This window comes from Littorina saxatilis, linkage group LG3, assembly GCF_037325665.1.
Source record: "Littorina saxatilis isolate snail1 linkage group LG3, US_GU_Lsax_2.0, whole genome shotgun sequence".
Taxonomy (NCBI): Eukaryota; Metazoa; Mollusca; class Gastropoda; order Littorinimorpha; family Littorinidae; genus Littorina; species Littorina saxatilis.
This window is the reverse complement of record NC_090247.1, coordinates 20,501,896-20,526,211: the sequence shown is the minus strand read 5'-3', so window position 1 is coordinate 20,526,211 and position 24,316 is coordinate 20,501,896. Positions and strand designations below refer to the sequence as shown.

At 43.0% G+C, this 24,316-nt stretch overlaps 2 protein-coding genes across 3 annotated transcripts in view; both read left to right on the top strand.

The window, feature by feature from the left end:
• LOC138961840 (X-linked retinitis pigmentosa GTPase regulator-like) overlaps window positions 1-11,420 on the top strand; it is a 34,284-nt gene extending 22,864 nt beyond the window's left edge. For both annotated transcript variants that reach the window (XM_070333511.1, XM_070333510.1), the window contains 3 exons: window positions 9,259-9,371; window positions 9,971-10,117; window positions 10,707-11,420. In XM_070333511.1, the coding sequence (XP_070189612.1) occupies window positions 9,259-9,371; window positions 9,971-10,117; window positions 10,707-10,730 (284 nt within the window). In that variant the 3' untranslated portion in view covers window positions 10,731-11,420. The remainder of the gene's footprint in view (window positions 1-9,258; window positions 9,372-9,970; window positions 10,118-10,706) is intronic.
• The window catches only part of LOC138961849 (periodic tryptophan protein 1 homolog), a gene marked incomplete in the record, with an annotated part of 270,004 nt that overhangs the window by 192,910 nt on the left and 52,778 nt on the right, over window positions 1-24,316 (top strand).

Here is a 24,316-nt window from a genome sequence, read left to right as displayed (position 1 = left end):
CACTTCTTCAGCATGCAGAGGTGGCAGATGTCACCCTGCAGGTTGAGTCCAAGTTCGAAAGCCTTAGGTATTTCCTCAAGAAGTTCCCATGCTTGCTGCCAGAGACTGTGTCTGATGTCTCAGAACAGTTTTCCCTGTACCAGTCTACTGACATTTCATCCTGCCTGGCTAAGGAGAAGAAGAAGAAAGAAGATGAGTCGTCAGAAGAAGAGGAGGATGAGAATGGAGAGGACAAATTAAAGAAGGAAAAAGAACTGCGCTTGGATACCATCTGGAACAGTATCGGGTCGCTGGAGGAGGGGGCCTTTAGTGATTTGTCACTGGTGATGAGGGGGATTTTAACAATTCCTCACAGCTCGGCACATTGTGAGAGGATCTTCTCCTGTGTGCGGAAGAACAAAACTGAACAGAGAGCCAGCATGGCTGATGACACTCTGGACAGCCTTCTTGTGGTGAAAGGGTCTAAGAAAACGCCTGTCGATGCTGTTGGTGCCCTCACTGGTTCTCAGCTCAAGAACCTCAGAAGTGCATACTATCGGAGTCTGAAGAAAACAAATTGACAGTGACTGTCTGCACTTGAAAAACCTCGAATGCTGTTCTTTTCTGTTCTGTTGTTCTAAAAGATTGAATACGGTCATAGTACAGTTTGCCGATGACCTTGCTACTACTTTTCATACCCCTGCTACTATTTTTGGTTATCTCTGCTACTCCAAGACATTTTGGGGGTAAACAGGTCTGCTCATGTAAACAAGTAAACCATCATGTAAACCATCATGTAAACCATCATGCAAACCACCATGTAAACCATCATGTAAACATGTAAACAATCATATAACCAATCAAAAATCCATGAGCAGTGTTGTTCCCAGGCTTTGATGACAATAGATTGGTCGGACATGCATTGAATATATATATGAATAGGTTCAAATCTCCTGGCTATGACCTGCGTGTCAAAACTATCAGACGGTCGACCGGCCAGGGGTCAGATTGTAAAGTATGCACCGAAGACCGAGGCCTGAGAACAAGACTGGATGAGCTAAGACATCCTTCCACATGGATACATAGCAAAACTCAACAGCCTGGCTGCCTTTTGTGCTGTATTGTAGCCTTTTTCTTCAGTGACCCAAACTTTGAATCGTCATATCAATTTTCTCTGAGAAGAAAGAGAGCTTTAGGTCACACAAATAATTTGTGGAGAAATAAATGTGTCTCTTCCAGTGTGGCAGTCATGTTAGGTTCTAGAAACAACATAAAGAACTTGATAATTGTGAACTCTTTTCTCAGTCATGGGGCCACAGGGTTTCAGGGAACTTTAGACAAGAAGAAGGACAAAGACAAGGATGATGTCGTTCCAATGGGAAGATTAGGAGTAACTGTTTTCAGTAACCCTACATTAAATTACATATTCTTACTCCGAGTCACATATTTAGCATTGACGCAGTCGATAGCTAAGGTGTCTGAAACGCTATCCCGCCTATAGTCTAAGGGAAGCAACCCAAGCTAAAAAAGTAGCAAGCTTGCTACCCTGGGTTGCCTCCCGTAGCGTATCACGCCACAGATCTCGTACCTGGTACGAGACACCCTCATTCGACTCCTTTCAGCCAGAGAGATAAGGTCGTTTTTTGCGCTATGCTCCGAGGCCGTTCGTTTTGTCAGCCTGACACCCTCCGGCCTCGGCCTCCCGTCTTCTCCTAGCTGTTTCCAGTTGGTGAGATTGTTCCTTATTTTATTTTGACTTTGTATTGATTCTGCTGGAAATTGCTTACGTCCTCTGGACTCAGAAGTTTCTTCAGCGGTTTCTAGTTGCGTTGGTCGCCATTTTGGTGGCCATTTTTTGCTAGCACGTGGTGTTTCTACTGAGTTGGTTTTCGTCCGTGCTCGGACAGTGAGCTTACTCGGTAGGAAGTTAGTTTTAGATGCCTTGTAGGTATCTTTTTCTTGCTAGTAAATAATTTTTCTGCTGAATTTCTTGTCCGCTCTGGACTTCGATTTTACAGTAGTTGTTTTGTTGGCCTCCAGTTGGAGCCATTTTTCGCTAGCACGCTGTGTTTCTACTGAGTAGTTTTTCGTCCGTGCCCGGTCGCTTTACTATCTTGGTAGGCTGTTAGTTTTAGCTGCTTTAGCGGCTACTGCGCTAGTGCTAAGTTTATTTTCTACTAGGATTCTTCATCCGTTCTGGACTTAGAATTCTACAGTAGTTGTATTCGGCGGCCGCCTTTTGGTAGTCGTCCTTTATCCTAGCATGTTGTGCTATCGAGATGTTTACGTCCTTTCTAGGAATGTAAACTACCTTGGTAGGCTGTTATTTAGCTTCTTACGAAGCTATTATTATTTTGCTAGTTGATTATTCTGCTGATTTTTAGGTCCGTTCCGGACTCAGTTAAATTTTCAGTAGTCTTTGTTTACCTCTTGTCAGCTTACGTTTTCGGCAGCTGCACTTCCGGTTAGACTGGTATGCCTGTTTGGGTCCGTGCTCGGACTTTGAACATTTTGCCAGTAGCATGTTTTTGTAGCTACTTTTGTGGCTTGTTTGCTAGTGCTAGTTCCGGTTCTGCTGAAGCCTACGTCCTCGAGACTTGTTACTTTTCAGTAGATTTCTTTCTCACGTCGCCGGCTGGGCGTTTAGTGAGAAAAGACGGGGGGGGGGGGGGGGGGGCTTCCTCGTCTTATGCCAATACAGTAGAACCCCTCTCTAGCGACCTTGAAAATGTTGACAAAAATCGGTCCTTATGGAGGGGGGTCCTTACAGAGGGAGGGGGCGGGGCCACAAAGAAAGTCACCTCAGATTTTCTTAAAAAAAGAAAACAGAGAAGTTTGAGTTGCTGACGACCGTTTCCTCAAGCAAACTGCTTCGATTTCATGTTTTTTGACATTGTCGATGGTGTCCACCAGTTCTGGTGCATGTCTCAATGCAAAAAGAGTTAGTTTCTGAGCAAGCATTTCTTTACAGCAGTCCCTGCAATGATGAAGGCCCTCCGAGAAAGAGAGTGAAAAATCGGCCACCGTTCACAGCATCGCGTATCCGTGTGTAACCTCTTTCATTGAAAAGATACTCTTGTTTCCCTGCAGCCTTGACCAGTGAGTCGGTTACCTAATCTGTGAACCCTTCAGTTGTGTTGCTTTGTCAAAAGTTAGACACAGTCAACTAGTTTTGCTCTGAGTGAACAAGTGCAGCTGGCCTCAATTAGCCGGTGACACCTCTCTGGCCACAGCACCAAACAGTACATGGCTGGGGGGAGAGAGAGAGAGAGAGGGGGGGGGGGGGTAGCTGGCTAAACTCAGTGGGGTGTCCGGTGTCACTGAAGTCAGCAGGAAGAGCATTGGAGAGAAATAGAGAGGTGTACTCTTCCAAACATCAGTTGTCAGCGCTTAGGGTAGTCAGTGAGGGAGAGTGAGAGCGGTTTGTGTACAGTCCGACTGAAGAGTGAAAAGTCACTGCCACAAGATCGGCATGCAGTCAATAAAGCCAGACAAGAAGAATGATTATGAAATGCGGCTCTATCTGCTGGTTTTTTATTCAAACTGGTTTTCAACGCTTATTCTCACAAAGCATCAGCACACCTGCCTCTGCCTCTGTGCTGTGTTTGTGTGGCTGCTTTTGTATGATGTCAGTGCATCCCCACCTTTTTCAGAATGTTTTCTTGGAGTTGGATAATTCTTTGAATTTGCGATTTTCCAACATCAAGACTTTTTGCAATCGCGATGGCAGTTTCTCCCTTTTTGTGTCTGTTCACAACATTCACTCGATTCTCGAGAGTTAAATATTTTCTTTTCTTTGTAGACGCCATGTCGATCTCCACTGCTCTTCTGTCCAAAGACTGTCTATTCTGACTGAATTGAACGGTGTGTGTTGGTCACGTGAGTTTGTTTTCTCGATGATTGGTTTGTGATGTTTACTCAGCCCACCCAACCATCACACCTCTCAGCGGTTAATTAGTGCCTTTGCTTACGCAAGACGGTTATAACTGGTTATAACCGGTTTGTCAGTGATGCGTTACGCTGACTGAGTCTTGGCTTTGTCTGACAAAGTCGTTACACAAGCTGTTAGGTCGGTCCTTAGACGTTAGAGCGGGGTGGTCGCTACACTGGTGACAACTATATAAGGAAACACATCGGTTAAAAAAAAAGGGTCGTTGTGGCGGGGTAGTCCTTAGAGAGGGGGGTCGTTGTGAGGGGTTCTACTGTAGCCCCATGGTACATGTTTCTGATCCTAAGACTAATTCGGTCTTTTCTGTGCCTTTTTCGGCGCCGGAAGAGACTCCGTCTGTCTCTCAGACGTCAGTTTCGGCCGCTTGTGCGGCCGTTTCTCCCCCTTTGTTGACACCAGAGCCTAGCGCTCTGGTGGCTAGTCTTATTGCTTCTTTGCTTACAGAGATCCGTACTTCTGGGGGCGGGCGTCCCTTGCTTGGTGGCTTCGAGGGTGACGACGGCAGCTTCGGATTCCGGACGTTTTTTACCCGGGTCCTTGTCGCTCACTTGCGTTTCCGGAGCGTCGGCCCAGTCTACTGGCGCTCGTGTTGTCTCTGGATTCCACTCGCTGGGACAAGCTTCCCTTCGTGGCCGGCCTCAGTGGCTTCCGCTTGCGGGAGTGCACCTGAGCGTGTCCCTTCGGGGACGCGGCCAGTACAAGGTATGTGCTCGCAGCAGCCGTCTTCGGCAGCTGCACTTCCGGTTCCCGGAAGTAGTGGTTCACTGGTTGCGGACAGACCATGGTCCCCTCCGGTTCGAGCTGCGCTTTACGTCAGCAGTCGTCCGCGACAGCTGCTTCCAGTTTCGGCCGGAAGTAAGAGGTTCACCGGCTAGTGCACAGGCTGCTGTCACGTCCGGTTCGAGCTTCGACTTACGTCAGCAGTCGTCCGCGACAGCTGCTTCCGGCTCCGCCCGGAAGTAAGAGGTTCACTGGCTAGTGCACAGGCTACTGTCACGTCCGGTTCGAGCTTCGACTTACGTCAGCAGTCGTCCGCGACAGCTGCTTCCGGCTCTGGCCGGAAGTAAGAGGTTCACTGGCTAGTGCACAGGCTACTGTCACGTCCGGTTCGAGCTTCGACTTACGTCAGCAGTCGTCCGCGACAGCTGCTTCCGGCTCCGGCCGGAAGTAAGAGGTTCACTGGCTAGTGCACAGGCTACTGTCACGTCCGGTTCGAGCTTCGACTTACGTCAGCAGTCGTCCGCGACAGCTGCTTCCGGCTCCGGCCGGAAGTAAGAGGTTCACCGGCTAGTGCACAGACTACTGTCACGTCCGGTTCGAGCCTTGCCCTACGGCAGCAGTCGCCCGCGACAGCTGTTCTTCCGGTTCCGGCCGGAAGTGTAGGTTCACTGGTTAGTGCACAGGCTACTGTCACGTCCGGTTCGAGCCTTGCCTTACGTCGGCAGTCGTACGCGACAGCTGCACTTCCGGTTCACGGAAGTAGTGCCTCGTTGGAAAGCGGACAAATAATGATCCCATCCGGCTTGAGCTGCGCTATACGTAAGCAGTCGTCCGCGACAGCTTCTCTTCCGGCTCCGGCTGGAAATGTTAGTTCATCGGTGTGTGGGCAGCCCATGGCCCTTTCCGGTTTGAGCTTTGCCCTTTGCGCGGCAGCCATTTCCGGCAAATTCGCTTCCGGCCTTGGCAGGAAGGTAGGTCAAGCGGGTAGTGCACAGGTTACTGTCACTTCCGGTTCTGGCCTACGGCCTACCTTTGGGTTCCGAGCTTCAGCTCGTAGGTGGCTCAGCGCCAGCTTTGGCATAGCGCTGCTGTTGCTGCCGCACTTCCGGCTCCTCCCGGATTTTCCGGTTCAGTTCCCGCTGCTTCCGTTTGGTCGCCGGTGAATTTCGAACAAGGCTTGCCCTATGGGCATACAGGCTTCTTGCCTCTGTTGGGACAGCAGCATCCACACACTCCGGTGGTGGCCGCTAGCTCCTCTCTCCCACTTTCCTTGGTTTTTGATTCCTCTCATCCTCCTCTCAGTTAGGGAATGAGCACAATCGATTGCCAACAGGAAGGACTTCAGGTTGGCAAAGAGGAAGCAGCTACTTCTGGTTTGAAGAATCACCCTTAGTAGCTTTTCGCCTTTTTTGCCTTTTCGCCAAGCCCCCCTCTTCGACAGGGGGTTGCCTCCGGCGTCGGTTTCGTTGCTGGTTCCTCAGGGTTCAGCTTCGGAGCTGGCATCGGAATACCTTGCCGCTCCTGCGCAGGCTTCCTCCTTCGTGCCCTTAGCGGATCAGAGGAAGTTGCCTTGGCCAAGGTCGTCGCGAAGCCTCCTGTTGGCCTTTCCCCGTCTGCGTGCACCGTTTCCGGTCACGCCGGAACTTCTTTCGCTTCTTACGAAGCCGTTGAGGAAGGATTCGGTTCTGCCGTTCTATGGGCAGAATCTCCTATTCTCTGAGGAAGGGGGGCTGACAACTTTTGGAACTCAGTTCCATTTCCGAGACTCTCCTGCGGGCGCTTTCTCGCGCTCTGGCAGATTCCTTGGCGCCCTTTACCCTTAGTAAAGAGCAGGACGCGGAGGAAGTGTCTCACTCCTCTCCACACTTACAAGGGTGAACGAGGCACAGATGAGGCTGTCCTCTCTGCACTATTTCCATGCGGTCTCGTGCAGAAGGGACTTGTTTCTTGCCCACTCCCGGTTTTCTGAGGAGTCGACAAGGAACATTCTCAGATCGTCATCCTTGGTGGACGGTCTCTCTCCGGCAGCCTGGCCTCTCATGCCAGAAGCAGGGGATTGAGACCAACAGAGAACAGCGGTTCCCTGCTTTTGAGCTTCAATCCGAAAGCAGCAAAAGCAGGCCGCTCCTAAGCAGGCTATACCTAAGCGGACTCAGCCTAAGTCCTCAGCTCAGGTGAGATTGTTTCTTTCACAGCCGTCATAGGTACGCTGGGTTTTTGAAACAACAGCTGGCCTTAGGGCTTCGGGGTTTTAGCCTCGGCTGGAGCAACAGCCATTTCATCCGTTGGCGGTGGTGGTTGTTGCTTTCCTTGTGCTTGTGGCTTCGGGCTTCGACATTCTTTCTTTTTCCCAGCGTATGGGTGCTGAGAGGTCGATTTCCGTTTAAAGGGGGGTTTCTGCCTTTGGGCTTCCCCGTTTTCTCTTTGCCACGAGCTTCTGGACTTGGTCCAGGTTTGTCTTTCGCCGAGTCTGACTTTGTCTTTCTCTAGCGATCAGACGCGTTCTGGTGTTTCGTCCAAACTTAAGGTTCACTTGAGTTGGCCTCGGAAGTAACATTCAGATTTTCCTGAGGGTGCATTGTCTGGGCAATGCATGTTTGAGAAGTCATTCTTGGCTTGTCACTTTTTCTCAGGTTTTTTGGCTACTCCTCCCCTTTTTGGGCAGAGGTCTAGCTAATGTTCCAGTTTTCTCGGTGCTGGCCTCTAGGCCAGCATCTTTTTCGGCGGCCGAAACTTTTGGTTTCTTATTGTGCCTGTGTACTTTGGGTACTTTGGTGCAAGGGCCGGCCTACGGGCAGCAAGGCTCTCGGCCTTAGCCTGTGTTATAGTCTCCTGCCTGTCGTGTTGCGACTTTGGCAATTTGGTTCTTGTGACTGCGGATTTCGTCTCTTCCTCTGCTCCATCATGCTTGCAGGATGTGAGTTGGGACGATTTCTGCTGGGTTGGGCTTCCGGCCTGGTCACCCCTTTTTCACTTGCAACTATGACTATTACTTTTTTCTCCTGAGAACTCTGGTCTCGGGAGTCTGACGGCTGGTTCGCTTCACGGTTTTCCGTCTTTCTTACCAGCCTCGTTCTTTCTGTTTCGGGTTTTTTGATTCATTTTCAATTACCTACAAGCAGTCTGCTCTGCGAACACGCTGGCTTTTGTCATTTTGTTTCCGGTCTCCGGTCACATTAGGATTTGGCCACTGCGGGTCCGCATTTCCGGTGCTTACGCACTACCTTAGGTCGCTTCGTCCTCTTTTTTACCCCTCTCTCTGCTTTCGCAGGGATGGGCAGGGGACGACTGGTGACCGTCTTCCTTGAGTTTTGCTCATTGAGTTGGACTCTGGTACTTGGTACTCAGGCGTCTCTCTCTTTCCAGTTTGGAGTTTGGTCACTCTTCTGGAGCTGACTGTTCTCTCAAGGGCCTTTTGGGCCTCACTCCATCCCAAAGTTTTCTTACTTTGGCATGTTTGCCTTATGGTCTCCGTGAGGGTCGGTCCTTTTCAGGGCTTAGCCGGCAACCTTACGCACGGATCTTTTCCAGGCCATTAGCATTTCCTTCCAATTTAAGGGGGGGGGGGGGGGCAGCTTGTCCTTCCCTCTACTTGGTCGGGTTTATCCAAGACTGGGGTCCTTTTCCGGACTGTTTTACGGTTCAGAAGATTGGAAGAAGTGCTGGGCACAGCTTACTGGCTCTCTGATGTTGTCTTTCGCATTTCTTGCCTGAGAGACATCTCGGCTGTCAATCAGGGTGGTTCTCGGTCCGTTTCTGTCCTTTGGCAGTGGGCCAGTTCCTGGCAAGGGTTTAGAGTGAGTCAGTGGTTTCTTTCTCACGGGATCCTTTCCTGACTTTTGGCAGTGGGCCAGTTTCTTGGCAAGGGATTTTCTTTCCCTCCGCCTTGTCATAGCTTTATGCTATCTTTCCCTCGGCTCGGCCCGAGCTCTTTTCCAGGGCCTGGGCCTCCTCCTTGGCCTTTTTGGCCTATGAGGTTTGGATGATGTCCTGCGCACAGCTTCTGGCGCTAGGATTTTGTCTTATCAGGTTCTGCAGACATTGCTGCCCTCTGTCAGGATGGGTCTCGGCCCATTCCTTCCTTGGCGGCAGCTGGTTTTTGTCTCTCCAGAACTTTAGAGTGAGTTTGAACTTTTTGATCTTACCCACCACCTTGTTGGAGTTATCTGCTAAATATGTGACTCGGAGTAAGAATATGTAATTTAATCGAAAATTTTTAATTAAATTTTCATTTGATTAATATACTTACCCGAGTCACATAGGTAATTCCCTCCCACCTTCCCCGCTTTTAGTTTCTTTGTATTCTAGAAGTCGAATGAGGGTGTCTCGTACCAGGTACGAGATCTGTGGCGTGATACGCTACGGGAGGCAACCCAGGGTAGCAAGCTTGCTACTTTTTTAGCTTGGGTTGCTTCCCTTAGACTATAGGCGGGATAGCGTTTCAGACACCTTAGCTATCGACTGCGTCAATGCTAAATATGTGACTCGGGTAAGTATATTAATCAAATGAAAATTTAATTAAAAATTTTCGAATACTGGCAGCCACACACTATCTGTGGGAGAGTTTTTCAATACCGGACAGCCCTGGATAGCAATGTTTGTTGTTTCAGGGAAAGATAAAAAGAAGGGCAAAGAAGACAAGAAGAAGAAGAAAGGAAAGAAAGACAAGGATGAAGAAGACGATGAGGACGAAAATGAGGAGGAGGAAGTAGAGGACACAAAGGTCAGTTACCGGTACACTTTCTGCAAATATTGATTTCACATCATGAACAAAATGTTACCCGATGAAAGTGATGAAGAATAGAGAGACTTGTGGGGTACTGAAAGTCAAAGCAGGGGATGGTGGCTTTCTTCATTCAAGATTGCTTTTGAGAATAGAAATAGAACTTCAGATCATTTACCCTTATAAATTAAACTAATACAGAAAAGTATTTACATCATGAACAAATTGTTACCCGATGAAAATTGTGAAGGGAAGACTTGTGGGGTAATGAAAGTCAAAGCAGAAATGAAATGTTTTATTCCAAATAAAATGATAAAGCTAGATGTTTGGGATGGGGGTGGGAGTCGGGGTGAGGATGGAGGGGAGGGGGGGGGGGTTGATTTTGTCATTGAAGATTGCTATTGGGATTAGAAGTAGAACTTCAGATCATTTGCCTTTAAAAAGTTAACAAAAAAAACAGGTATTTAATCAGGCAAGTTGCTTTTTGCCAAACAAATGTCAGAATGAATGAACATGTAGTGTTAGTTCAATTTGGCAGTAGAGAATAATTTAGAAGAGAAATTTTTTTAACTTGTTTGAAATTTGGTTTTGTTTTTCAGAGTAAAAAGAAGGACAAAGAGAAAGACAAAAAGAAAAAGAAGAAAAAGGGCGACAAAGACGAAGAAGAGGAGGAGGAGGAGGAGACAGAGAAGAAGGAAAAAGAAGAAGAGAAAGAAAAGAAGGAAGAACCAGCACCAAAGAAAAAGGTAAGTTTTTGTGTATCTCCAAAACTGCCAAGCTAAGAAGAAGCATTCTTGATTTAAGCAAATCATTAGTAGCCCCAAATCTCAAATTCAGCTTATCTTTCCCTTATTTGAACCAGCACAATTAGCTTATTTCAAGTTGACTTTATCCAATACCTATAAACATAAATAGTTTTTTTCCTGGGTAATGTGCAAGAAAGACATATGCAATTATATTTAACACTTTCTACCTCACCTATGTTGACCAAGTTTTTTTTAGCCGAAACCAGCTGTGCTTTAGCAGGTCACTCAGAATTGTAGTAACTGTGTAGTACCTGTGTATTAACACGCTGGAATGCAGGTGTTAGATCGACGTTACAGGAAGCGACTGAAGCTTAACAGTCTGAGCGGATATATTCGTACCTGGTCAGATAGTGCCATATGAGTGGGTACGAATATATCCGTACCTGGGAGACTATGAGTTAAATGTTCGATAGAACTTTACATGACTGAGACAAAGTGACTGCAGAAGCTTTGTCTTGGCTGAGTATGATTTATCTTGGGCATTACTCTTTGTGACGTATACTAATTAATTGTTTTTGTTTTTTTCCAGTCACGATTTTGTACAGTGTTATGATGAGGGTTTGGACCATTCAGGCAGCTGTACTTAATCTTCAGACACTACTGGTACCCCACATCATGTTGGTGACCTTTCACCAAAAGCATCTACTGGCTGGGAGTTTCAGTATTCACTCCTTCAAAGTCATCTTATTTATCACCGTGATTGTATTGAGGGTGGTTGAGTGTCAGATTACTTCCCTTTATGTTCACTCACTAGGGCTTGAAGTTGAAGTGGAAAACTGTGCAGTTTTGTCTGCAAAAGAGACACAGGCATGTTTGTGGGAGCTCAGTCACTGTCGTAAAAAAGCCTCAACAGAGCTATATGACAAAAGTATATGAGATATTTGATAGGCCAGTTTTATACAGTGTAACTGCAACCCCCCCACCCCTCTTATTGTAAAAACCTGAAACAGAGCTATATGACAAACGTATATGAGATATTTGATAGGCCAGTTTTATACAGTGTAACTGCAACTCGCCCCACCCCTCTTATTTTAAAAACCTGAAACAGAGCTATATGACAAAAGTATATGAGATATTTGATAGGCCAGTTTTATACAGTGTAACTGCAACCCCCCCACCCCTCTTATTGTAAAAACCTGAAACAAATCTGAGAAAATAAGGTCTTAAAAGGAAGAGTCTTGAAAAAGTTGTGCATTTACACATTTTATGAGAAAATCATCTGCAAAAAAAAAGTTTCAAGAAAAAGGCAAGGGGGGGGGGGGGGGGGGGAATGGTTGTTCCACTGTACCTCTTCTTTCCACTGTCTAATACAAGAATTGTCATTGTCATTGTCCTGTTAGTCTAATGTACACTTGTTAAGACACTGACTGCGCACTCATCAAATTCATGCAAGCAACTGCCTGCAGAGAAAATTAATATCAGTAAGCAGGACTGCCTGCAGAGAGGCAAGGCAAGTCTGAGGCGATTTTTCCCAAATAATAATAATAATACGAGAATTTATATCGCGCACATATTTCACCACAAGGCGACTCAAAATATGAGAGAGCCCTGAAATGCAGCCGCTCGGCGCAGAAGGGACAGCACTCTATATTTCGGGGGAAGCATGCTGGGTATTTTCGTGTTTCTATAATCCACCGAACTCTGACATGGATTACAGGATCTTTTCCGTGCGCACTTGGTCTTGTGCTTGCGTGTACACACGAAGAGGGTTAAGTCACTAGCAGGTCTGCACATAAGTTGACCTGGGAGATCGGAAAAATCTCCACTTTTAATCCACCAGGCGGCAGCGATCGGGATTCCAACACACGACCTTCTGATTAGGAGGCCGACGTCTTACCACCACGCCACTGCGTCTGTCATTGATCTCTTCTTTGTGTTTTTGGTCGTTGTTTGAGCTTCTTTGTATGAGGCGATTTTGAACAGCGAATCACCGTCAATCACTTTCCTGATTGTGTTTGCCGATCTCTGCACATAGGCATCTGAAGTCTGAAGATGTTTTTCTGTACCACGGCTGCGCTTGAAATTGTGTGCTAAAAAAACCAAATTGCACAGAACAGCAAAGACAACGAAATACTGTACCATGGTTATCAGAATATTTGAATATACAGAGAGTTTGAGGCATAGATTTGACAGCATTTGAGGTATGAGTCGTGCAACATACTTTTGACTTGGTGAGACCTGTTCAGCTTTTGAAACTCAACAAGGTCAAATCTATGCAAATATCAAATAGTATTTTTTGACGAAATGAGAAAAACTTAACACTAACAGGTTATTGTGCTTACAACTCTATCATCATGTTCACATTTTCCTTAAATTCCATACCGTCTTGAGTTGAGTTCCCACACAGCTGGGTGCCAGGCCCCTGTCTGTTCAAAACTTTGACATTTTAAAATTAAAAATGACAGAATGAATCTCTATAGAATGTATGCTTCTCACCACCCCTTTGCTCTACTTAACTTTTGTGAAAACTCACTTTTTGAAAACATCTAATGGACCCCCTTTTTACCTGTGTACCGTAGCAAATGGTTAAACATGCGGAAGTATGCAAGTGAATCGAGTGGATGGTTGCATGGTGATTGTGGTTGCAGAAGTTATCGGACAGCAGTGTTTTTTTGCCGCAGTAGTTGACTATGGGAGTATACCAACATTCACCCTTCCAAGGCACACTTCCCATTCACAATTACTTCTTTGTTTAACTAATGAAAGAAGACTTGTGCAGATGATTTGATGATGTTAGATTTTGTTTGGTTCAGTGTTTTGAGCTCAGTTGTTTGATGGCTTCTTCTTGAAGAAAAATACCTCAGTTTGTTTGACCGTTTACCTTGTTGTCAAAATGGGGATATATTCTGTGCTTGTGATTACCAGATTGGCTATTTGATGTACCCGGCCGTCATTGAATCAGGAATTCCCTGTGTCTTGTGAATTGCTGTGGAACTGGCTGTTGCTAAAATGGGAAGTTTCTGTGAAATCTGATCCGGGTTAAAAAACCTGGTACTGGAGAGGGAGTACATGTGTTCATGCTTTGTTACTGGGTGTGTGCAGGGCTTTTTATTTTTATTTTTTTAATTTTTTTATAAATCTGAATAGCCAATGTTTTGTACTTTGTGATTGTTTTTATGTGGGCTGTTATTGACATTAACTTAATTGAGAACTGATCGAGACTGTGGTTGGGCTTCTTAGATCAATGTGTAGTATTCATTGTCATGACAGGACTGGTATTAAGTAAGAAGCATAAGAAAAACAGAGAGGCATGGGTGATCAGTTCATACAACATTTAAAGTCTTGAGCTTTGCTTTCAGGAAAGAACATGAAAGTTAAATCTGACATTACTTTTATTGTGGTCTTTCCGTGGCTCTGTTTTTGATAAGACAGGTTGTAATTTCTGTTAATCTTTCATGCTTATTTCGAATATATTCTGGGCTTCATAAAAAGATAATACCATAAAAGATGTACATGTACTGAACGTAAGTCACTTCTTTTTTTCATATAAGGCAAAAAAAAAAAGTCTGTTTACAGTAACATAGGCAAAAAACATAGGGTCGTTAGGTCGGGATTTATTTTTTATTTTTTTATTTTTATTTTTTAAACATATTTTTAAGTGTTTTTTGGTTTTTTTTCCCCAAATGCCAAAAAAGAGTCTAAGGTCGCGCGAAAAAATAAGGTCGGTCGGGATACCGTAAACAGAATTTTTTGTTGTTGTGCCTAATCTTTCCTGTATGAATGTTATTGTCACTAGAACAGTGTTGTGTCAGTTCTTGGGTTGTATATGGCAATTTTGCTTATTTGTTATGAATTTATCTTCAATACAAAACAAGACGAGTTCTAAGGTCAAGTCATTCAAATTCCGTCCAATACCTGTTCTATTTACAGAGATCTCTACCTTGTACATCGTGATACTGTATCCATTTTTAAATGCGTCCATCATGGCAACTTGTGGTTTATGGTACAAACACTCAATTGTTCAGTGTTATCCATTGCTGAGCTGTGATATTTATCTTGAATGCCTTTTTTTTTCAAACTCTGCAGGAGACTCAGTTGTATACATGTACTTTGCTTTGTGTTGAAAAATGTGAAATACATTTATCTATGTTGAACATGAAATAGTGTGTAAGGGGAGTGACCGGAAACTAAATCTGTGAAATTAAAAATATTTATCAACTTTTGAAGATCTGGTTCTAGTACAGGAAAGGAAACCCTCATTTTCTTGATCTTAAGGAAATGCGTTGGTGGTCAAAAACTGGGAGGGGGTTGTTAAAATGTTTCTGTGTGTGGGAAGAGGAGAGGGGGGGGGGGGGGGGGGGGGGGGGGGTTGGGCATTTTCGAAAGGAGGAAGGAGAATTTACATTTTGTTCACATTAAGTTTTATCAGAAGAGAATGACAGTCTGCTTGGAATATGTCATGTTTTGTGGAGAGCACAAGAAAAACTACAACACCCGAAGTTATGATACTAACATTCCCTCTGTGCTATTTACTATTGTTCAGCCTGATGTGTTTGACGGTATGTATCAACCTACGTTTTTTTATTTTTTATTAAATAGTTACTTAAAATTCATTTGATAGAGTTGTATGCCACTTAACTTTAGGTTTTTTAAAAATATTTTTTTAAGTGTATTGTACTTTTCTTTATGTATTTTAATGTATAAATTTATTATTGTTATGTTATTTTACTTGAAAAGGTTATGCTTGGCATCAAGTGTTTAAATTTTAAGCAGGTATATTTTTTATGTAATGTTTTCTTTGTAGAAAATACTGGAAGATAAATACTGTATATTGGTCACTTGGTGTGTGTGTGTGTGTGTGTGTGTGTGTGTGTGTGTGTGTGTGTGTGTGTGTGTGTGTGTGTGCACCCGCACATGTTATGTGTGTGTGTGAGAGATAGTGTGTGTGTGTGTGTGTGTGAGAGAGAGAGAGAGAGAGAGAGAGAGAGAGAGAGAGAGAGAGTGTGTGTGTGTGCGAGTGTGTGTGAGAGAGAGTGTGTGTGAGAGAGAGTGTGTTTGTGTGTGTGAGAGAGAGAGAGGGAGTGTATGTGTGAGAGAGAGAGAGTGTTTAAGTGTGTGAGAGAGTGTCATGTGTGTGTGTGAGGGAGAAAGAGTGTGTGTGTGTGTGAAAGATAGAGATAGAGTGTGTGTGTCAGCCAGTCAGTGATTGTGTGGAAAGAAAGAGAAAGAAATGCTCCAAATGTCTTGTCACATTGGTTGAGCATCAAATCTAAAACATATCCATGTATAGATTTAATGAATACGTAAAAATACATACATGTATCTGTTATGTTCTTCCCTCCATTTTTATCTCATTTGTTTTGATTTTGATATGCTTATTTCCATGTTTATTTATCTTCCATCGTACCGATTCATGTGAGTAATATCTCCATGCTCTGACTCCGAGTGGACACACAGAGATAAACTACTGTATAACCTTTTGCTCCAGTAAAATCTTGGTCTAAAGTGGTGGTTCTTGGAAATATTAGGCTGTTTTTATGTGTGTGTGTGTGTGTGTGTGTGTGTGTGTGTGTGTGTGTGTGTGTGTGTGTTTGGCTTCCCATATGGGAATGTTGAAATCTTGGTCAAAAGTAATGGTTCTTGGAAATAAGGCTGTTTTTATGTGTTTTTTGTTTGTTTGTTGTTGGCTTCCCATATGGGAATGTTGAAATCGTGGTCTAAAGTAGTTGTTCTTGGAAATAAGGCTGTTTTTATGTGTGTGTGTTTGGTTTCTTGTATAGGAAAGTTGCAAAAACAAGTAAGATTTCAAAACTGCATCTTTTCAGTGTGACTTCAAGTTATTGTATAAAGACCAAGTGTGTGTGGACAGAGCCATACTTGTGACAGTGAGTATGAAGGTGTTTTTTAAGTCAGCTATGATCGCCTCTGACAAAATTCATGAATACAGTGGAACGCCCGTTTTAAGACCTCCAAAAATTTGAGAAAACCAGGTCTTAAAGGTCTTTGTCTACATTTTTATACCGAAATCGCCATTTGACCATTAAAATGCAGAGTCTATTATCTACAAATATCAACAATACACCCCCTTTCGATCAGGAAAGACGAAGCCAGTGTAGCCGTTTGAAAATTCATTGTAGTATTCCAGCGTAGTACTCATAGTAGGATATCCTTATTTGGGAAATGCCAAGCGCAAAACTTCTCTCAAATCCCGTGCATTTCGTGCGTTTAAAAAAGGCGTGGACAGCATTCCAGTGTCAAACTGTTGCTGCACTTGTTTGGGCGTGGCTATAAGCATAGTGACTTGAATTTGATTGGTCAGTATTTTTAGGCAAAGCACATGTTCTCAGCAAACAGAAAACAAAATATTGGAAGCGTGAGTCACGCTACCCAAAAATAAAATCTTTTTTTACATACATTTTTTTTTTCTATAACTTTTTTCCCCATGGTCCGTTCATCATCTGACATAACTTTTTAGCGAAATCTAACCATAAAATTATTGAAAAAAACCAAAAATGTAGACGACCACCTTTAAAAAGGAGGGAGTCCTAAAATGGAGGATAAATTTACAGAGCCTATGAACAGGAAATCTGAAAAATCGCGGTCTCAAAACTGAGTGAGTCTTAATTTGGAGGGACTAATAGAAGGGGGCTTTCACTGTATTACTGAGAAATTCATGACTTTCCCACTGGTAATATTGATAAAGGATAAATCTGTTATTGTCCCAATGCTCTCATAATAATAATAATAATAATAACGGGCATTTATAAAGCGCCTTATCAAAAGTTCAAAGCGCGGGACAACAATACATGTACTGTATACAAAAATCATACAATCACTGTCAGATTCAAACAACACATCATGCACATCTCACATCCCCAGACTCTATACTAAGGAACTATCCGTAGTGTTGTTGGAACAAGTGAGTTTTCAAATTGGACTTAAAAGATGAAATGGATGGAGAGTGATGTAATTGAAAGGGGAGTGAATTCCATAACTGAGGTCCATAATACGAAAACGTGCGGAAGCCATGAGCCTTGCGTTTAAAGCGACCTTGACAGAGAAGTCGAGCATCATCAGAAGAACGAAGGGTGCGAGAGGGAGTGTAGAGAGAGACCAGTTCAGAAAGATAGGCAGGTGCCGATTCAGAGATGATATTGTAGCAGAAGCAGGCAGCTTTATACCTAATACGTTCAGATACAGGAAGCCAGTGAAGTTCTTTCATGAGAGGAGTGCAGGGTTGTCGATGCTGTGCTCTGAAAATGAGACGTGCAGCAGAGTGTTGTACTTTTTGCAAGGGTTGGAGAGTGGAGTCAGGGCAGCCTATGAGAAGGGAGTTGCAGTAATCTAATCTGGACAGAATGCAGGATGTAACGAGAGTTTTAGTGGCATCAACAGTGAGAAATTTTCTTATGGAACCTATTCTTCTGATCTCAAAGTAACATGTCTGACAGACTTTTTTGATGTGTTGTTTCATTGAGAGGTGGGAGTCCATGATGAACCCAAGATTCCTAGCACTATCAGAGAGAGAAATGTCACTAGAACCTACTGTGATGGAGGCTGGAAGGGAAGTGGTCGAAGAGGAAGCTCCAGAGAAAAGAAGAAATTCAGTCTTGTCATCATTTAACTTGAGCATATTGTTTGTCATCCATGATTTAATATCTGAAGTGCAGTTTTGGAGAGTGTGCGTCACCGCTTGGATTTCTGTAGGCTTGCATGCTTGTTGGAGTTGTGTGTCGTCTGCAAAGAGGTAGTGATTGACTGCGTGTTGCTTGATGACGGCAGAGAGAGGAGTGGTGTATAGTACAAATAAAACTGGGCCTAGAACTGATCCCTGGGGAACGCCGAAACAGAGAGGAGATGGAGGAGATGAGAGATTATTGACAGACACATACTGACTACGGCCCTGTAGATATGAACTAAACCAGTGAAGAGCGGTAGAGTGAATGCCAAAAACAGATTCGAGACGAGAGAGCAGAACAGAGTGATCGATCGATCGTATCGAACGCAGCTGAGTTATCCAAGAGAAGCAGAACTGATAGGTCATCATTATCCAGAGCAGAAAGAATGTCATTCACAACACGAAGCAAAACAGTCTCGGTGCTGTGGCCAGCCCTATACGCTGACTGAAGAGGGTTGCAGAGGTTGTTGGTTTCAAGGTGGGAGAGAAGCTGACTAAGCACTACTTTTTCCAGAATTTTAGAAATGAATGGCAAGTTGGAAACAGGCCTATAGTTTTTCAACTGATTTTTATCCAGAGATGGTTTCTTGATCAAAGGTTTAACTACTGCAGTTTTCAAGTCCATTGGCACAGTGCCAGAAGTGAGAGAAGAGTTGATTATGTTGGTTATGATGGGAAGAAAAAGGTCAAGGTTTTCATAAAACAAGTTGGTAGGGATGGGGTCTAGCTCACAAGACTTTGGCACTGTGTTCTTCAAAATCTTCAAAACAAACTGCTCAGATACAGGAGTGAAGTTATCCAACAAAGAACCAGAGAATTGTGAAGCCGGAGGCGAAGCCACTGGTGGAGGAAAGCTATTTCTGATGGTTTCGATCTTCTCAGTGAAGTAGTCAGAAAATACAGTTGGCAGGTCCTTGGGGTCATGGGTGGTGGGGAGGCTGGAAACCGTCTGTTTTCCAAGCAGAGAATTGAAATTTTGAAAAAGTTCTTTGCATGTTCTACTACCTATAATCTGGGCAGAGAAGAAAGCAGTTTTAGCGCCTTCAACTAAGTCATTTACTTTGCGTTTGATGGTTTCAAAAATCTCTTTGTGAACAGTGAGTTTGGATGAAACTAAAATACTATTCAACAGTATTTTAATTTCACAGGACAAATCTGTTGCGTCACTCGGGTCAGAAGGTTACAGGATATACATTGATTGTGCTCCCATTGGTCAAAACATCATGTCATCATTACATTTCGTCAAGTTTTGACTAAATGTTTTAACATAGAGGGGGAATCGAGACGAGGGTCGTGGTGACTGTGTGTGTGTGTGACTGTGTGTGTGTGTGTGTGTGTGTGTGTGTGTGTATGTAGAGCAATTCAGAGTAAACTACTGGACTGATCTTTATGAAATTTTACATGAGAGTTCCTTGGTATGAAATTCCCAGACGTTTTTTTCTTTTTTTCGATAAATGTCTTTGATGACATCATATCCGGCTTTTTGTAAAAGTTGAGGCGGCACTGTCACACCCTCATTTTTCAATCAAATTGATTGAAAGTTTTGTAAAGCAATCTTCGACGAAGGCCGGACTTTGGTATTGCATTTCAGCTTGGTGGCTTAAAAATTAATTAATGACTTTGGTCATTAAAAATCTGAAAATTGTAATAACATTTTTGAGTCACTTGAGAAAAAGTGACTCTATGTAATCGGTCAGTGTTAGTCTGTCCGGCCGGCCGTCCGTAGACACCACCTTAACGTTGGACTTTTCTCGGAAACTATCAAAGCGATCGGGCTCATATTTTGTTTAGTCGTGACCTCCAATGACCTCTACACTTTAACGATGGTTTCGTTGACCTTTGACCTTTTTCAAGGTCACAGGTCAGCGTCAAAGGAAAAATTAGACATTTTATATCTTTGACAAAGTTCATCGGATGTGATTGAAACTTTGTAGGATTATTCTTTACATCAAAGTATTTACATCTGTAGCCTTTTACGAACGTTATCAGAAAAACAAGGGAGATAACTAGCCTTTTCTGTTCGGCAACACACAACTTAACGTTGGGCTTTTCTCGGAAACTATAAAAGTGACCGGGCTCAAATTTTATGTGAACGTGACTCATTGTGTTGTGAATAGCAATTTCTTCCTGTCCATCTGATGCCTCATATAATATTCAGAACTGCGAAAGTGACTCGATCGAGCGTTTGCTCTTCTTGTTTTTTTATAAAACGATCCAAATTTACGTTCATCTTATTCTTCATCATTTTCTGATTCCAAAAACATACAAATATGTTATATTTGGATTAAAAACAAGCTCTGAAAATTAGAAATATAAAAATTATGATTAAAATAAAATTTCCGAAATCGATTTAAAAACAGTTTCATCTTATTCCTCGAATTGTCGGTTCCTGATTCCAAAAACATATAGATATGATATGTTTGGATTAAAAACATGCTCAGAAAGTTAAACGAAGAGAGGTACAGAAAAGCGTGCTATGCAGCACAGCGAAACCACTACCGCGCTAAACAGGCTTGTCAGTTTCACTGCGTTTTGCACGAGCGGCGGACTACAGTCATTGTGAAAAAATGCAGTGCGTTCAGTTTCATTCTGTGAGTTCCACAGCTTGACTAAATGTAGTAATTTCGCCTTACGCGACTTGTTTTTATTTGGACCTGCTTGCTTTTTTTCTCCAATTTTCTGTTTGTAACCTCCGTAAATCTATCTCCATTTTAATAATTCATCTTTTTTAAGACCTGATTTTCTCAAGGGGTCTTAAAAAGGTGGTTCCACTGTCGTTTTTGAAAATGAAGAAAGAAGTATGCCACGTTGTGATGTTGCTTTGTACTGGGATAGGGCTTGTTTCAACAATGTGGTTGTTTTGATGGGCGGTACATTATTTCTGCAGACCGGTACAGAGTGCATGTACTTGAATGGATCTGCAATAGCACGTTGTGTGTAGTTATGTAAGATTGGCCAGTCTGCTAGGTTTTTCTCAAGGAAACGATAGCCGTTCTCAGGTTATCTTGACTGCGAATGTGCGTTTTTTTTCGTCAGAACTTTGCTTCGTTTTAACATGAGTTACAGGATGTAAACAGGGTCTGTGTTTAATTTAGAGAAGACATTGGTGCATTTATATTACATTGTATTTTGATAGTTTTATTTGGACTGTAAAAATCAGGTTTCTTTTTGCAGTAAAGTGAGGTCTGTGGTTTATAAATCCTGACAAGCACAAGCTTTATTCTGTTTGAACATTCCATTTTTACTTGACAACTTTTTTAATGCTTACAACACCATAATAATGTTCTCATTGTTCTGTATCTTCTATCTTCTTCTATATCTATATACGGCTTGTGTATGTCTGTCTGTCTTTCTGTCACTTCGCGATGCACGGCCAAAGTTCTCGATGGATCTGCTTCAAATTTGGTGGGCATATTCAGGTAGACCCCGGACACAATCTGGTCGATGAAAATTTTCAACATGTGCTCTCAGCGCGCAGCGCTGAACCGATTTTGGTTTTTATGGTTTTTCTGTATATCCATTCCCAGTAACTCTTCCTTATCTTCTCCAGTGTTTTGCGAGTTTATCTCCCTTCCTTCGTGTGGCGTCAATCGCGTATGGTGCGCCACTCACCCGGGTTCGCCGGGTCCGGCGAAGCTGGGTACCCCGCGAAGCGGGTATTCATCTAGTTTTTAAAATAAAAATGCAGTTCTCACGGACAAAAGTTTACTAAAAACACCTTTCTAACACTCGGTGAACATTTGGAATATTTCACGATGGTAGATTTTATCTTCGTTTTGCTAGTGCGAGAGAATTGTTTTAGTATTTATTTATTTATTTATTTTATTATTATTTTTTTTTTACCCCCCGCGGGTTAGGGGGAAGAATTTACCTGATGCTCCCCAGCATGTCGTAAGAGGCGACTAACGGATTCTGTTTCTCCTTTTACCCTTGTTAAGTGTTTCTTGTATAGAATATAGTCAATGTTTGTAAAGATTTTAGTCAAGCAGTATGTAAGAAATGTTAAGTCCTTTGTACTGGAAACTTGCATTCTCCCAGTAAGGTAATATATTGTACTACGTTGCAAGCCCCTGGAGCAATTTTTTGATTAGTGCTTTTGTGAACAAGAAACAATTAACAAGTGGGTCTATCCCATCTCCCTCCCCTTTCCCCGTCGCGATATAACGTTCGTGGTTGAAAACGACGTTAAACACCAAATAAAGAAAGAAAGAATTAATTTTTTTACCACCCACCCCTCCACACAAAGAAACACCCAACAAACCCATTCAAACATGAAAAAAGAAGCTTTACACACACTTTAAAACAACAACAAAACACACAAGAACAACCAATAAACCAAACCAAACCAAACCTCAGATATACAGAAACAGAGAGAGAGAGAGACACACACACACACACACACACACACACACACACACACACACACACACACACACACACACACACACACACACACGCACACACACACACACGCACACACACACACAGATCCTCTCAATATAAGATAACAGCAGGTTAAAGACGTCACATCTGATTGTTTGAGTTTATTGAGAATATGAGTTGGTTACATTACGCCAAAGTATGTAAGAACATGCTTAGTTGATTTTGATGTACAAATTTCGCCTGTACTTGTTGGCAAAGAAAACATATACCGTAAAATCCCTGGCAAACGCCCAGTAGGCCTATCTAGCAAACGCCCACCCCCTACTTTCGGCCAAATGTTGTGCAGGGGGGTCACTATACCTAGCAAACGCTCACCCCGGTTTTTGAGTCACTTGAGAAAAAGTGACTCTATGTAATCGGTCAGTGTTAGTCTGTCCGGCCAGCCGTCCGGCCGGCCGGCCGTCCGTCCGGCCGGCCGGCCGTAGACACCACCTTAACGTTGGACTTTTCTCGGAAACTATCAAAGCGATCGGGCTCATATTTTGTTTAGTCGTGACCTCCAATGACCTCTACACTTTAACGATGGTTTCGTTGACCTTTGACCTTTTTCAAGGTCACAGGTCAGCGTCAAAGGAAAAATTAGACATTTTATATCTTTGACAAAGTTCATCGGATGTGATTGAAACTTTGTAGGATTATTCTTTACATCAAAGTATTTACATCTGTAGCCTTTTACGAACGTTATCAGAAAAACAAGGGAGATAACTAGCCTTTTCTGTTCGGCAACACACAACTTAACGTTGGGCTTTTCTCGGAAACTATAAAAGTGACCGGGCTCAAATTTTATGTGAACGTGACTCATTGTGTTGTGAATAGCAATTTCTTCCTGTCCATCTGATGCCTCATATAATATTCAGAACTGCGAAAGTGACTCGATCGAGCGTTTGCTCTTCTTGTTTGTTTTTTAAATTTGTTTTAAGACAGTCGGCCTCCTGTATCTACGATTTGTGCACACTGTTCATTGGTTCGCCTTTTTTTTTTGGGGGGGGGGGGGGGGGATAAAGTTACGTCATGTCTTTCAGTGACGTCGTTCAGTGACGTCTTTTATTGAGTGTTGAACACTTCTCTCGTTGACAAGCACTTCCTTTCTAAGCTTATGTTCAGCCATGCCGAAGCACAAATCATAATACAGTGACATACAAACTGAAAGCCCTGAGATATCTTGAAAACAAAGCTGCAGGCAATGTTTCGTTATGTGCCCGCGAGTTTTCTTTTGACAGAAAAAAGAATGAGAGAGTGGAGAGAACACAGAAACATATTCGAACAGCAATACGGGAAAGAAAAGGAAAAATGAAAGTTGTCTGAAAGACCGCCAGTTAGATCTGAAGAAGTTGAACAAGTTGTGATGGAATACTTGGAAGAGGGTCTCCAAACAAGAGAAGAAACTGTGTTTGTGCTGACGTTATTCTGAGAATGAGAAAAATCAAGGTCACTTGTGTTCTTTTTATATTTAGTCAAGTTTTGACTAAATATTTTAACATCGAGGGGGAATCGAAACGAGGGTCGTGGTGTATGTGCGTGTGTGTGTGCGTGCGTGCGTGTGTGTGTGTGTGTAGAGCGATTCAGACTAAACTACTGGACCGATCTTTATGAAATTTGACATGAGAGTTCCTGGGTATGAAATCCCCGAACGTTTTTTTCATTTTTTTGATAAATGTCTTTGATGACGTCATATCCGGCTTTTCGTGAAAGTTGAGGCGGCACTGTCACGCCCTCATTTTTCAACCAAATTGGTTGAAATTTTGGTCAAGTAATCTTCGACGAAGCCCGGGGTTCGGTATTGCATTTCAGCTTGGTGGCTTAAAAATTAATTAATGACTTTGGTCATTAAAAATCGGAAAATTGTAAAAAAAAAATAAAAATTTATAAAACGATCCAAATTTACGTTTATCTTATTTTCCATCATTTGCTGATTCCAAAAACATATAAATATGTTATATTCGGATTAAAAACAAGCTCTGAAAATTAAATATATAAAAATTATTATCAAAATTATTATCAACACTTTCATCTTATTCCTTGTCGGTTCCTGATTCCAAAAACATATAGATATGATATGTTTGGATTCAAAACACGCT